This window comes from Rhea pennata, chromosome 5 (assembly GCF_028389875.1).
Source record: "Rhea pennata isolate bPtePen1 chromosome 5, bPtePen1.pri, whole genome shotgun sequence".
Lineage (NCBI taxonomy): Eukaryota > Metazoa > Chordata > Aves > Rheiformes > Rheidae > Rhea > Rhea pennata.
In genome coordinates, this window is record NC_084667.1 from 19855560 (window position 1) to 19870740 (window position 15181).

A 15181-nucleotide genomic window follows, 5' to 3' on the forward strand; every position below is an offset into this window, starting at 1 on the left:
AAAAAAGCGAGATGTCCAGAAAATGGACAGCCTGTGTAGAATTAGCACATTTTAAAGATGCTTCTACATTTGAAAGTATATATCAGCACTGAAGTGGTTAAATCCCAAAGCAAATTTATGAACTGCAGATTTCCCAATTAACACCTGGGCAAGATGGAAACACATCTGTTTCAGGCTGCCTGCCTGAACATAAAGTTGCTTGTAAAGAAAGAAGTGTGTCTGTAAATGAGAGCTTTGTGGAGCATGGAGCTGTGGCTAATTTTAAGGCTGTGAAATCGAGCTATTTAAGAGCCCCTCTTGCAGTTTTGCCGAGTGTGGGACTAGTGGCCTGCAGTGAAAGCTCTCGCATTCTCTCTAACAAGCTACGTTAGAGGGCAGTAGAAAACAGCTATGTACTGTTTGGATTTCATTTATTTTTTCCTCACCAACCTCTGCCTTATCTCCCTCCTTCTCCTCCAGTTACCACTGTCTCTCTGGTTGAGAGTAGCCGGATAGCCACAGGTGCCGTGCTCCTCCTGGTCAGCCGAGCCCTCTTCATCCTCATCAGCATTTATTATTATTACCAAGTTGGACGCCGTCCCAAGAAAGTCTAATTCCCAGGCTTTATGTCATGGGAAGGGTGGGGGTGGGGGGGAGTTTGTGTCGGTAATTTTGCATTATAATTATAACTTTTTTTTGTTAGTTCCTTTCTGTTCTAAAGTGGTTTCATTCTTTTCCACTTACCGGCATGAATCAGTGTGTAACCTGGTGCTGGTGGCATTACCAGGTTAAGTAAGTGTGGGGAGAGCTGTGTCACGCAGGTCCCCCCCCACAAACCCTTCTGGAGGAGGCAAGCAAACAGCATGAGGAAGGCTCAGGGAGGTGTACAGGCCTGGCAGGCTCAGGGAAAAGAGCTGGTTTCCCCGGGGAAACTGGCCGATGGGATCACAGGCTCTGAACCCTTTGAACAAAGCACAAAAATCAGAACAGCACATTGAAACCAAATCCCTGAAGAGAAAGGGAGTTAAACCAGTGAAGGACTTGGCTACTCCCTTTGGTCGGTCAGTCAGTCAGTCTTGCACCTGCCTGTTAAAGAGTATCCTCCTATTTACAGCAAGCTCCTCTTGTAGCAAGTACAGGTCAGGTACCTGGGAATTAGCCAGGATTAGTTCTAGTTCAGTGCTGCGTTTGTAATTGCAAACTGCTGCTCTTTCCTTGCTGCCAGAGGTGCCATCCTGTATTTATTTTTGCACTGAATGCTATGCAGAGCTTGGCAGGAGATATGGCAAAAGAAGAGGAAGACTCCTTACTTATTCCCTTCACAGGGGTAGCAGTGGGAACAGTGGAGCCTTTTGGATTGTAATATGAGAGAAGTGAAGGAAGCTGCTGGGAAAACAGCTTGCTGAGCATGACAAAAATCTCCTTGTTTGGGGTGTTTCATGAAGTTTCTGAGCTGGGCTCCTGTCCCCTTCCCCTCACCATGTTTTCTACAGGTGCAGCTTCCTTGGTGGTTGTGGTAGTTGTGACACAGTGTCACGGTGGTAGCTGTGAGGTAGAGCAGCTGATGTGTTAGCTAACTCGGGTGCCATGTGTCTGTCTTGCTGTTGGTAGCATTAGAGAGCAAGGCGTGAGTGCCAGTGCAGGACTGGTGTGAAGCAGCTGGTGAGATGAGTCCTAGATGTGGGAGCCTGTTCTAGCTGAGCTTATATACAAGCATTACACTTACTTACTTCCTTTGACTTTGGGGAGAAAGGACCAAAGTTTGAAGCGCTAGATACTTAAGATACTACTTATTGGGGATGAAGAAGGGCAAGGAGGAGAATGTGCAAAGGCATTACTGCCTTCTCCAAATCAATCAAGGAACGACTGAAGGTACGTTCGTACTTGTTGGCCAGTTCCCCCAACACCTATTGGGGTTACCAGTACTGGTTTCCCCTACTTTCTAGCTATTTCCTTGCAGAATATTCCTGTCCATATCTGCAGGCTGCATTCTTGTTCTCTATGGGACTAAAAGCCAAAAGCCCGCGTAGAGCGGTTGGATCTTTTTATTCATGAACAATCATTGGCTGGATCAAAGTGTGCCCTGGAGGAAACTGATCTCCCAAAATCCCAGTAGGGAGCTGCTTAGTCAGATAGAACTGCTTGGGTGAACAGCAGACTTCAAGCAACTGATGACGTTAGGATCTAGTGCTATTGCTGTTAAATATCTTAGTATAGTTAGTGGGTAGTTACTGTATGTATGTTATTTGTTAGTGCTCTTGGTATTTAGAAGCAGCTGCATAAATTTAAGAGACGGTGTGTGTGCACTGCACCTATTGGCCATGCAAAATATGTCAGGTAGGAACATTGAAAATATTTGAACCAAGAAATAATACAATTGTATTTTTATTTTTTTTTTTAAAAAGAAAAAAAAAAGAACAGAATCTGGTGCAGAGGCAACATTCAACAGCAAGCTGAATGCAAGAGCCTCCCCACACATGCCTCCCAAGCTGCTTTACTAAAATTGAGCTTTAAGATAGGCCTACCTGTTTAGGTGGAAGAGTCAGGCTCTAGGAGGGAAAATTTTTCCCTGTAAGCCAAGAAATGGTCAAGTGCAGCCCAGGGACCAGTACATACCAGAAAGTGACCTGTTGCTGCATCGGGGCTGAAAGGTGGCAGGCTGTGGCTCTTGCTCTCATTGCACACACCACCTGCATGGGCAGCTGCAATGGCACAGGTACACGCAGCTTCAATGCAGTGCTTCAGCTGTAGTTGTTAGTATAGGTAAGATGCTTGAACTAGGTAAATTTGGGGGTTCCGGCAAATGTGTTCACAGACTGGTAAGTGGTGTTTAGGGAGCAGAGGAAGGAGAGGAGACTGTTTCTTGGAATGTTGAGCAAAATTAACCATTGCAAAGGCAGGCTTATAGCGAAATGAAATGGAGGGTCATCTTACTGATGCCCTTTTCTGCCCTAGGATGGACTTATTTACACCATGACTTTGAATCTGTAGATGGCTGCCTGATTAGGTACCTTTCAAGGGCTGTCCAGGAGATGAGACATATGTTCTCACACTGTGTTGAGAGCAGTTCTCCGAAGGCTCATTGATGGTAAAATCAGGTATGTGTATTTAAGTCTTTCTAGAGGAGAGTTTTAAATCAAGTGAGGTCAGATCCCTCTTTGGTCCCCTGCTTCATAACTGTCTCTGCAAAACTGAAACCAGTCAGCCACCTCGAGCTGATGCTACTTCTAGTTTTGTTATCTGATGTCTTCTACTCCAACACAGAACAGAGTCTGGCGGTGGCCTCCAAGGGATTTAATGCTAATTGGTACCTAGCCCCAAAAGGGGAGAGATGAAGTTCTCTTGTTTTTTCCTGTCTGTTGCTGCAGCTTGTCCTAATAGGACTGGTTTTATAAACTATGAAAATGGACTGGGGCTGTAGGTCCATCTCTTACAAAGTGAGATGGGGCAAATGGACGGCCCTGTCTGGCAACTGCTACAGGAAGGCTTTGGTCCCTTTCCTCCAGCAGTACCTCACAGATGAAACAGAGCCCAGGCAGCTGGAAGAGATGGATTTGTAGCAGGTGAGGGTGGGAGGGAGTTCTGAAGGCCACTTGAGGCTGGAGCTGAGGCAGAGTACTGCAGCACTGCCAGAAACCAGCTGTGGGTCTGTCTTCACTCCACTACGCATGGGGAACATTCCTAAGGATGGAAGGGTTGGGATCACAGCTACCAGTGGTAGCTGAGCATATAATTTGGGATCAAAAGCCTTAGGCATCTCTTCAGGCTCTGGCACTGATCTGCTGTGAAGAAAAAAAAAATCCCTTCATCCCGACAGGTCTGTTTCCTCATCTGTTAAACTAGGGGGAAGATCTTGGACTGTCGTCATCTCCTTTGGGAGGCAATTTTGCAAAGAATTACCTAATTACATTTGTACAGCGTGGTGCAGGGGGGAAAGCCACGTGTCCCCAAAAGGCCGTGCTCCGAGCAGGCACAGGCCAGGACTGAGGCTGAGCCCCTTCCTGCAACTAGGCAGGCCCAAACCCTTGCATTTGTAGAGTCCTCATCGTTGACGGCGAAGCAAGCTGATCGTTCACATAACTCTCTACATAGCCTTATTTAGGCCTATATACACTGCTATCTGGCAAACTGGAGCTGGTGACAAAAGAGAGGCTCTGTCTGCCCTAAGCTAGCCTCTCCTTTCTAGTCTAGGGTTTTTACTTGAGGGGTGGTTGGGGAGGCAGGGGGGTGATGGGACGACAATACACTTCAGTTTATACCTCATTTTAGTTGCTGTACCTGAGTTTATTCTTCCTCCTCTGGTAAGAAAGTGACTGTACTTAAACACCAAACAAATAGTGAAAAATTAAAGCCGTTTCACTTCACTGTCACAATATCTTTCTTTTTTATTTTTTTACGAAATGCACACAAAAAAAACGTGCCGAGAGTGCTTCAGGCTTGTGTTCTGGTTTATATTACCAAAAAAAATTCCTTTCAATATAAAAAAGCATTACAGTAGGGAATACAGGATAAATTAGCTCCACTATCTAATAAAAAGAACATTTACAGTTTTTTAAAATAGATTTCAAACATTATTTCACACGCAGCCCTTTTCCCAGGCATTTGTGACAGTCATTTGAGCCTTAAATAACAGCTAGGAGGCCGGGGTGCAGCGAGGGGCTTTTGGCTTACAAACACAGACTGCTCTAATAATTACATCCAAGGTGCATGGGCTGTGGTCCCAGTGCTGCATACAGCACAGGAACCGGCAGCACGGCAGCTCCCTCAGGTCCCCAGCCTGCCCAGAGCTCTCCAGCAAGCAGTGTATTTAGCTTGAGCCCCTGACCCAAAAGAACTTGCCAGAGCTGTTAAAAACAAATATAAAAATACAGTTGCTTCTCCTGCCTACTATTCTGGAAAAACACAGAATTGTCTACTGTACAACAGAGGGGGTGGCCACGTAACTAATGGACAAAAAAAAAAAAAAAAACCCTAAATTTACATGCCTTGCCGTAGCCCAGGAGTCTGCCTTCTGGCTTGCTAATTCAATAAAATCCCTAAGGGAAAAATTCCTTCTGCCTGTTACCTACTTCCACAGGTCCTCTCCAACTTCCACAAATCTTTACAGCTCTCTCCATTTCTTGTTTAAAATGTGCCCTCTGGTCTTTGCTTTGGTTTTGAGCTGTGTTCTCAGTGGTACACTAGCCAACTGCTGAGAGGATTTGAAGTCTTCATCCAGAAAAAGAGCATTGAGGGAATCACACAAGATAAGAGAGGGAAAAAAATACACAAAGGCCAAATAGAAGAATAAGGGAGCTGTTGAAGATGCAGGGCAAAATGGAGCCATTAGGGAGAGAGGAAAAGTAAAGGAGCTAAACAAACACAGATAAAACAGTACAGAATTAGGAAAGCCAAAGAGAAATAAGCCTGCAGAGATCCTATTTCAGTCTAGTCTATTTATCACTTAGTGCTCTGGCTGCTCTGGGTTATTTCCCCAGTGCCATGGGGTAGGGAAGAGGCCTTTTTATCTTCAACCCAGCTGTCCCTGCAGAGAATGGGGCAGTGATCCCTCCAGTTCTCCCTCCAAGCCATGGCCAGAGGCATCCAGAACTTTTCACAAGAAATGAAGGGTAAAGGGTGAAAAATGGAGACAAGGGGGGTGAGAAAGGGTAGCAGTTCTGCTCATCTTGCTCACCTCCATCTAGATTAACATCTCTGGTCAAGGTTTTCTTCCTCCCCCAGAGCAGTCACTGACACCAGCTCCTGCGGCAGACCCAGAACCAATACGATGTCCTTCAGCTGGAGTTGGCTCCAGTGCAGTGGCCCATTTCCTGCAAGACTAGTACATGCAATGGATTTTTCCTCCCTTAAGAGCTGCACCTGCGCTGCTGGGCATAAATACTGATGGTTTTGGCTAGCAAAACTGTTTTCCTTCATTAAACAACAGAGCAGAATTTAATGCTAAAATGCATCATTAAAAATAGGTCCAGAGGAAAACTGTTAAGAAAAGCTTTCCACAAGGTTTAATGCAACATCTGAGGCCACTCAGCAGTCCTGGCCTCATATTCCAGCGCTGGAATACACTGACTGTGGTTTTGGGCAGACGGAGAGGCTCTAGCTACCCTGGCCCCTTCGTTTGCCGATGAACAAATTGTTCTCAAACAAAGCTTTGGAAAGCTCTACTGCCTCCTTCCTGTTCCTTAGTATTCTGATTCCCCAACCTGGACATTTAGCCAGGATCCTTGGCTATTATGATCCAGTCTTTTTTTGCTGGTTTCCTTCCTTCCTTATCATCTGCAGGTTCATTCATGAGCATCTGCACATCGCCCTTGGGAAAGCTCAAAGGCCAGAGAGCCAGTGCTGCAAGGGAAGAGCCAAAATACCTGCTGCTGCCAAGCCAGGCTGGAGATGGCCGCTCCCAGCTCCACACCACTGCCTCTTCCACCCTCTCCTTCCTTGCCAGTGGGTTACAGCTCCCAGAGGAGCTAGTTTAACCCTATATAAAAATGCTCTTTAATTGGAGGCTGTAAAAAGACCTAAGCTAAGCAAGGAACCCCCAGCCCCTTCTGTCCTCCCCCAAGCAAAACAAATTTGGGGTTGGGGAGTGAGCAGAAGAACAACAAATGCAAAGGGAGTAGAGGCTTCCAGATGAGAGAAACCGATGCCATGTTAAGAGTCCATCACCACCACCAGAGAAGCAGCTTGAGCAGTTTGGCCCACGCTAAGTGCTCTTAGAGCTTATTGGGGCCTCACTTCCATCTTAAGCTATGACCAAAATCCAGTCCCACACACGTTTCTCAAGTTCATTTCTAAATGATTAAGTGGATGATATGTTTGTTAAACATCAAACTACCCCAAGAGAGGAAGCAGTCACAGCTAACAGGCAGACTAGAACAATTTTGACTTAATGCTGTTGTCAGGGGCCCGAAGGGAAACTCTCTGAGCAGAAATGATGCCACAGGACAGTTTAAGGCAAACAGCATGGGGGCTGGTGACAAATCTCAGCCTCTTCCATCATGTCTGGAACTCCTCTTGTGGCTGGAAGGCATGTAGAAATCCACTGCAAATCTTTAAGCTAACAGAGCACCACAAACGTTTTTGCAAGTATGAAGTGAAAGGCAAAGGCTGACAAGATTTAAACATTATTTCTTCCACTTCTCAGGAGGGCAGCAGCATCGACTACTCTTCACCAGACCCATTATTTTCCCCAGGGGATGGGAACATAGCAGGGAACCACTTCTCCTCCTTCTTTTTCACAACAGTGAACAGTACATCTAAGCAAGAACAGAAGGGTGCGCACCAAACTCTTGACTATCAGCCAGCCTATCTTAGATGTGAGTCCTATTTCTAGGACTCTGCCCTTTCTTGGGGCTCCAGAGAAAAACGAGCCTCACTGAAGTGTTTGACTCCTCTGGGACATCAGCTTCCGCTGATGAATGTGTTTCTATTTTGTGGCTAGGAATTAATACCTAAAGCCAAAATCGCATAAACAACAACCGTCTGTTTCTTAAATGATCCACCACCACTTGTTTAAAACCCACCTGGACAGTCATACACTTTGGCCAACACATTGCCTTATCCAGCCCCTGCGTTGCTGCTCATCAGTGCTTTGCTGTCTAAAACAGTATAAATTTGTGAATGGTAGGCACGGCCTTGCTCTGATATGCGGAAGAGGAAGCTGTGCTCTTCCTCCCGCTCCACCCTGTAGGCTCCTTCTGTCTCTAGTGCAATCGAATGCGCTTGGCTCCTTCTCCATGGCTGTTGCAGGCGGCTCTGGGCAAGGGTCCGGTGTACAGTGTAGTGCACATCACCTCAAAGTTCCAGCCCCTGAAGTACAATCCTTTTGGTCATTCATATATTACAACCCTCTTTTTTTCCTTTTTTCCCCTTACCCCATTTTGTTAAAAAAAATAAAGTTTTTGGGTGTTTTTGGGTTTTGTTTCTTTTGATTTTCCTTCCTTCTTCTGAGCACATGGGGTCAATGTGGTGGTTCACAGGCTGCTGCCTACTGGATGCCTCGGAAGAGACACATGGCGAAGATCATGGTGAAAAGCTGGGAAGGGAGGGAAAAACAAAACATAACGAGAATCAGCTGCATCTTCCAGAAGAAGGGCAAAACTCCCTGCAGCCTTTGTAATACCCTGGCCCGCCCTCCTGACAGCAGCCTGACACCATGAGAGGGAGGCTCTTCCTACCACCAAAAGGAGGCTATGGAAAAACTGTTTTGCCTTTTGAAGGCTTTGCCCTTCCCTCTTTCCCCCTGAGCTGCCTGTGACTACAGCAGCCGCCTGGCTTCATCACCAAACTGCCTGTTCCTCAGTGTGCATCACCAAAGAGCCAGGTGATGCTGGACAGCAGAGACATACAGACAAGCTCTTGGACCACTGCTGTTCCAGGCTCTTAAACAGAGATTTTTAAAGCAAAGGCACAGTTCCAACACGTTAACCAAGAGACACATCGGTCAGCTCGTCGGGATGCTCCAAGGGCGAGGGCAGTAATCCCGTCCGGCCCTGGCGCAGGCGGCGGGGTCCTGGGGGCCTCTGTGGCCAGCCATGGTGCAGCCGTGAGCTCTGGGCCAGGCTCGACACGAGGCGGCACTACAGGCTTGCAGCACTGGTTAGTTCGCTGCCTTTTGTGCCAAGGGACCAAGCACCCTGCTCCCTCTAGGCAATCAAAACCGCAAGCTAATAAGCTGCTCACATTTTGGCAGGGATGGCTTTCCCTGCAAAGGGGGAGCACATGCCTGTTTGCCTTGCTGCTGGCCACCTACTGACACTGCATTTTTTTAAAAAAACACACTGGTACCTCAATGGCCAAAATGCCGATGGCAAGGGCTCCTGCAAGGTACACGTAGGTCTCAAAGGAGTTCAGGATCACAGTGTAACAGCCCTAGAAAGGATAAAATGTGGTGAGACACAGCTGAGCAGCACTTCACGTTGTCCTCTCAGCAGAGCCCTGCTTTGTACATAAGGTACACTCAGATCCAGTCCCCAAAAGCATGGCCCCCACCCCCCAAATGGCACCAATGGGAACAGCTGGCACACACAGCTCCTAACTAGCCACAAGGAATTTGCAGGACACAGAGGAGCAGCACAGGAGAGATGCTCACTCTACAATGGTGAGAAAATAAGCACAGAGGAAAGGTCCCTCAAAGGCAGGTGACAGGCAACCGAGGCTAGTTAGAGAGGAGACCTATTTATTGAAACCCAAGGCAGGAGATTTCTGAGTCTATCTCAATCACATTAGCAACTATTTCCCACCCCAGACCCTTTCTTCCTTCCTCCACAGGAGCATGGATCAACACCCCCCGACCTTCTGGGTATAGGAGAGTTGATTTCATGAAGAACCCAGAGCCATGCACTATAGTAATCTCTCCATTTATGCCGGACAGGTACCATCATCTTTAATATTATTTATCATTGTTCATAGAATTAACAGCAAGCAAATCCTCTGCAAAAAGTTTCAGGTTGTGTCTGGCAATCAGCAGCATATCCCAGTCTGAGCTGTCCCAGCCTAAAATTCTAACCCATCAGCAGCAGTGAGTCTCCTAACAGGTCATATCAAAAGGAACGAGTAGTTTGGAGTTTGTTCAGTACACAATGTACCCCTCCTTCCTGCTTAGCATATCCTTCACACATAAACATCGAATCCCACCTATATAGCTGTGATATTTCAATCACCTGATCTTTCCCTTCCACTCAAAAGGGAAATGGCCTGAATGCACAGAGCTGTTACAAAGATAGCACAACTGTTACGTTGCTGGTGTTCACGCGACAACCTGCCCACTGGGTGCAAAACACAACCTGAGGAGAGCAAGGGAGAGCATAGAGTGGTCCACAGTTTGGGCACTAGAAAACACTCTTATCCCCACTCATGACATAGACACAGGGAAAGCAGCCCAACGTGGCCCTGCCTCAGGTGCTGAGGGGCCTCACCACTCCTCAGGATCATCCTGGCAATTGGGCTAGCTAATTCAACTCAAGAGTAAGAGTCCCTGGCACCAGAAACTCAGCAAGGAGCCAGTCATGCCTACGAGTCACAGGCTTGGGACACAGCACATAGACATTTACATGGGATGCTCCTTTGGGTGCTGCGGTAGCTCGGAGGGCTCTGCAGGCACTTGACAGCTTCATTCTTTTGAATGCAATGGTGGTCGACAGTGCCCTTCTCAGCAAAAAAAATCGCCCCCACCATGACATACGACAGGACAACAGCTTCTTCTACTACAAGGGAGTAGGGAGAGGATGTCCAGACAGCCATCAGCCTACTTCTGTATCCTCTCCTCTCCAAGGCCTGCGTTTCCCTCCAGGGACATCTCCTCCTGCAGGAGCAGGAAATACCATCCCAAGGCATCAGCTGCTCAGAGACCTCAAAAACAATCCCAAGCAGCACAAATGAGCTCTGCTGTCCTAACTCCAGTCAGTGAGGCAGACAGGACCTGGGCAGTTTTACCACCTACTACATACCTTCAGCCTGGAATATACGCAGTAGCTATCGCACTGCGATGAAGCCTGTTGGGGCAGTAACTGAACTGTTACAGCCACTCTTTTGCTAAGATAAGGCAGATCAGCAGCTCTGTTCTTTCTATGTTTTCAGCCTGATCTTGAGGACAAAGCATCCAGTCCAGCAACAAAATGTTTGGGTGTTTGCTAGAACTCCAGTCTTAACCTAACTTAGAGCAAGCCCAGCTCCTGGCTAAGGACAGGAGCCCACTCAGACGTGGCCAGTGCTGTCCTGCCAGCAGGGCTTCCCAGGAGGCCTGACTGCTCCAGGAAACCCTGAATCCAGTCAACAGCTGTTTGGGAGTCCCCTGTTTTACAAAAATGCCTCACTCTGTGCTTGGTGACACTTGCTGTGTACATCGTTTCTCCCACACTGCAGTGACAAGGGGTCACAGAAAACCTGCCCTTTCTATAGAACCAGTAGGTCGCAGCATCACCACGTCAGGAAACCACTGATCTGGCACCTGCTTTAACCCTGTTTCTCAAAACATATGCCTCCTTCCCTGCCTGCTGTTTGTCATCGCTCTCTGTCTCTCTCTCTCTCCTCCTCATCTGTTGTGGCAATCAGATGTGGCAGAAGCAGTACTGTGCTGTCTGCTACGATCTCTCATCCAGACTGCCTTTGCCAACATTTTCCAGACTAGCAAACAGCTCACACACTGCTTCTAAACTCTTCTACTCTCTTTCACAGTCTGCCGCCAAGTGCTGAAAAAAGGAGCGTTACTTAGTTTGGAGAGATAAGGAGGCTTGTATATACAGTCAATAGGGAGCCCAACGGGCTTGTTAACGCTAAGGTGAACACAGAACTTCGCCAGGAAGTTTCTGAAACTTCAGGTCTTGGGGAAAATGAAAGAGAACACTACTGGTAATATCACTGTCAATGATATACTGAATTGCATTATTTAAGTCTTGTTCTGGGAAGTACTGCTAAGCTGAGAGACCTGGCAAAAGAAATGCCCTTTTTCTATTGCAACCAGTGTAAGGGCAGAGAAGTGCAACTTTCCAACACTTCTCCTCCTTGGAAAACAGACCTGTTTTTCTGTGGCTGTTTAATTTTTGATTTCTTGGTTGGATATGTTGTTGACAGTAAGTTTTTGAGAACTTGACTGGAACCCCTCATGCAGCCCTTAAAGGCCAGCTCCATCCTATCTCCACTGACCTGTGCTGGCTTGGTAGCTAACTTCTCAGGGCAGTGCTAACCTTCAGAAATACAATAAAACTTGACAAAATCTCCTCCCTCACCTGTCAACATCTTTATATTTCTTATCTTATATTTCTTATCTTATATTTCTTATCTTTATATTTCTGCTAATAGAGTACAACATAGACCTAGCAGTCCACACAGTTTTGAAAAAGCATTTTCAAAATCAGACATATGCCATGATTTCAAAAGTATAAACATAATCAGGATATGAGATATAGCCAGAATGGCATGACCTGCCAGCCTCACTAGCTCCCCACCGTTGTCACAGCCACCTTTGTACCTGCTGTGAAATTCCCTTCCAGTTTTTGGCTTTTCTTACCTGCCGATTCTGAAATCTCTCCACTCCGCTAAGGCAAGCTTCCTTGTCGACAAACATCCCTTCCCGCGTCTGGAGCTGTCGCTGGCAACAAGCCTCTGGTATCGCTTCTTCCAAAGATAAGTGTAGGACATGAGAGAGAGTTTCAAAATCTTCTGGTCCATTCACTCCACAGCAGGCGAACTACGGAGAGGTACGAAAAGAGGCAGAGAGAGTTTACACTTTGACCCAAAAGGATATACCAGAAGTCTCCCAAACTCTGTTTTTCAAGGACCAAAGCAGAGAGAAAACAACTTTTGCCTCCAAATAAGTGGGTTGTGCTTGTACCTTGTACCTTGTAGCTTTTATTTCATACACTTTTTTTTTATTATTATTTTTATTTTATTATTATTTTTTTTTATAAAATGTCCCACTGTTTCCATATCATAGTGAAAATGCTAAGGTGCCACTGGGAATCTAAGCAGGGCATTGGAGTGCATCAGAACTAAATTGAGATCACGCAGCAAGGGAGCCAGCCATGCAACCCAGGCTCCCCACCATCCATTCTCCCCATAGCTAATGGCCAGGACTGTTGCTGCTCAAAGGCACTACTAGGTGATTCAAGAAAAGTGCCTTTTTAGAACACAAGTCATGTCCCTTTTAAGGATTCAAATCATACCCAGACTCAGTCTCCTGACATTAAAACCCTGAATCAGCATGAACGGTGTCAATCATTTATTTTTTTTTTAAGATTAAAATTGGTTTTTCATCTGCAAAGACTGACATCCTACTCTTCACCACAAAACAGATACAACGTGGGCTGTTCAAACCATGAAGTTCACATGCGTACAGATATACACACACGTGCACACACTATTCCTTGCAGTCGCTAAGAAGTAACAGCTTCCAGTATACAAAAATTTAAACTGCAGTGATACAATCAATCTTTAAATCACCTGAATAGAATTGAAATAACAAAATCTATTTTAATGGCAACTATTTCTGCATTAAAAATATCCCATTAGGCATACTCCTGACTAATCTCTTACCTAACAACTCATTTCACAAGGCCTGCTAAAAAGTCACTGGTTACCAACAGTTTTGGTCATTGGTCACTGCATATAGTTTTGAAGTGGACTCCAAGCTGAAAGGTCTAAAGCAATGGTTGATCCACGGCCCATCAAGCTAGCTCTACCAGGCCACACAAGGTGCTCCAGAAGATGGTGCTTAAATTCTTTTGGTAAAACCAGCAAGACCCCGGTTCTTCCGCTATAGACTGCTCCGTGGCTTTCGGTGCCAGCGGTTAAAGTTGGGGGCAGACAGTCAGTCAGGTCAAACGCCTCAGGCTTGTTTGGGCCTTTGAGTGTCTCTCCCAGTACCAACAGCACCTCACTTTGAGAAAGGCTGCCTGCCAGGCAAGTTCTCATTTAATTCCTAAGACTGCCACAAACCCTGACGCTGTGCTTGACCCAGGGGGATAGGTAAGCAGGATGAGGGGAGGGTGCGGGACTAAGCATGGTGAGGATGCCAGCTCACTCATGAGAAGTGTGGGGCTGGTGTGGCCCCACTTACTGTGATCATAACAGAGTTCCAGGTGAAAGAGAAGACATCTGTGTCATTGTTCCTCAGATAATGTTTCTTCAGCTCCTTGGTGAAGAACTCCCTGGTCAGCTGAAATGCACAGAGACAAGTGGAAATGCAAAGTGTTAGTGCCAAGGCCTCTTTTCAAAGCACCCCTCAGATGTCTCTCTGTGAATGCTGGGGGTTTTGTTTGTTTCAGTTTTGGTCTTTTTTCAAACCTAAAAGGAGAAACATGGGAAAAGCCACCGGCTGAAGCATAACTCTATCCAGGCTGTATCGTTAAAAATACGGGGTTGAATTATATCTGTATTTGTAAGCTAATATTTAAAGTCTTTTTTTTTAATTCATGGCTATTTGTAAGTGCTTCATAAATTGAAAAAGGACTAAAAGGGATTTTAGAAAGAGCATCAAATCCACACCTATATAGTAGCTTAACTTACTAAGCTTCACAAGGTTCACAGTGAACCCGATTTTCCCCTTACTTTTCATTTTAAATCAGTTAATGTCCTGCCAGCATCAGGGTACTGCTCTGAAATTATTTCCATGTGTGAGAAATCAGAGTCAGGCTCTAATATTGAACTTTCTAGGGATAAAAAAGGAATTAAAAAAAAGTAACAACTGTGAAATGTTCAAGTCAACTTACAAATCATAAAAAAGATTATTTCCCTGACAATGCTTTAGATTATCTAAACAAACCCACACACAAGAAGAAAAAGATCCTCTTTATATTACCAGTTTAGATAATTTAAACATTTTTCCCAGGCTAAACAATAAAAACAAATGAAACTTCATTTACTCCTGTTTACAGTAAAATAGAAAAATTGTACCCACAGTTCTGCTCAAAGCCTCTTCAAAGAGTCAGACACCTTGAAATTACATTTACTTAGGCTCGTTCTCTGGAGGAAGACTATAGATACTTAATAGTCGTCTTAAACAGAATAGCCTGACTCAATCTTGTGGCCTTTCTATCACTTCAAAAATGAAAACTTCAAGAGATGCCCTTTTCAGGTTCCCACTGGTCTTGACTTGTGTGGTCCCTCCTCTAAAATATCTTTGTTGTGATTTGCAATCCACACAGGCAGAATTTCTACGCCAGCACAAAGCCTCAGTGAGGTATTAGTACTCAGCTGGACACAGCATTGCTCTAGTATTGCATATTTACAAGGATCAGGACTTGAGCTGTCTCAGAAAGGCTCTTTCTTTTTTTGTTCTTGATACAGCATTGCTAATCCATAAACTACTAACACATACCATTAAGAGCTGCCTTCAGATTCTTCATACGCAATGTGAAATAGTGCACAAAGCAGGGATACATACATGCACATATGTGTAAGATATGAGTGGGCAAAAAAGCACAAAATCAACTGTTTCCATTATAAGTTTATCACAAGATTTAAGGAGAATTGAGAAGGCTGTGTCAATTCCTCAAAAGAACCAGACTACCATTTACCTGTGACTTAAAATATATATATATATACATATACATATACATATATATATATATATATACACACATACACACACACATACTAAGACAAAATTTAACGACCGAAACAATAGCGGGTAAAACTTTTTCACAAAGACTTATATGACTTGGGTAGCTAAATCTCATTACCTTTTAATGAGATAGGCTGCTAAGTT

The 15181-nt window shown here is 45.3% G+C and overlaps 2 protein-coding genes across 6 annotated transcripts in view; one reads left to right on the forward strand and one right to left on the reverse strand.

The window, feature by feature from the left end:
• Positions 1 to 4352, forward strand: part of TP53I11 (tumor protein p53 inducible protein 11) — a 31665-nt gene extending 27313 nt beyond the window's left edge. For all 3 annotated transcript variants that reach the window (XM_062577934.1, XM_062577936.1, XM_062577935.1), the window contains exon 8: positions 460 to 4352. In XM_062577934.1, the coding sequence (XP_062433918.1) occupies positions 460 to 593 (134 nt within the window). In that variant the 3' untranslated portion in view covers positions 594 to 4352. The remainder of the gene's footprint in view (positions 1 to 459) is intronic.
• The window catches only part of TSPAN18 (tetraspanin 18), a 122907-nt gene continuing 112059 nt past the window's right edge, over positions 4334 to 15181 (reverse strand). For all 3 annotated transcript variants that reach the window (XM_062577930.1, XM_062577932.1, XM_062577931.1), the window contains 4 exons: positions 13532 to 13630; positions 11984 to 12163; positions 8764 to 8847; positions 4334 to 8011 (listed from right to left, as the gene is read on the reverse strand). In XM_062577930.1, the coding sequence (XP_062433914.1) occupies positions 7964 to 8011; positions 8764 to 8847; positions 11984 to 12163; positions 13532 to 13630 (411 nt within the window). In that variant the 3' untranslated portion in view covers positions 4334 to 7963. The remainder of the gene's footprint in view (positions 8012 to 8763; positions 8848 to 11983; positions 12164 to 13531; positions 13631 to 15181) is intronic.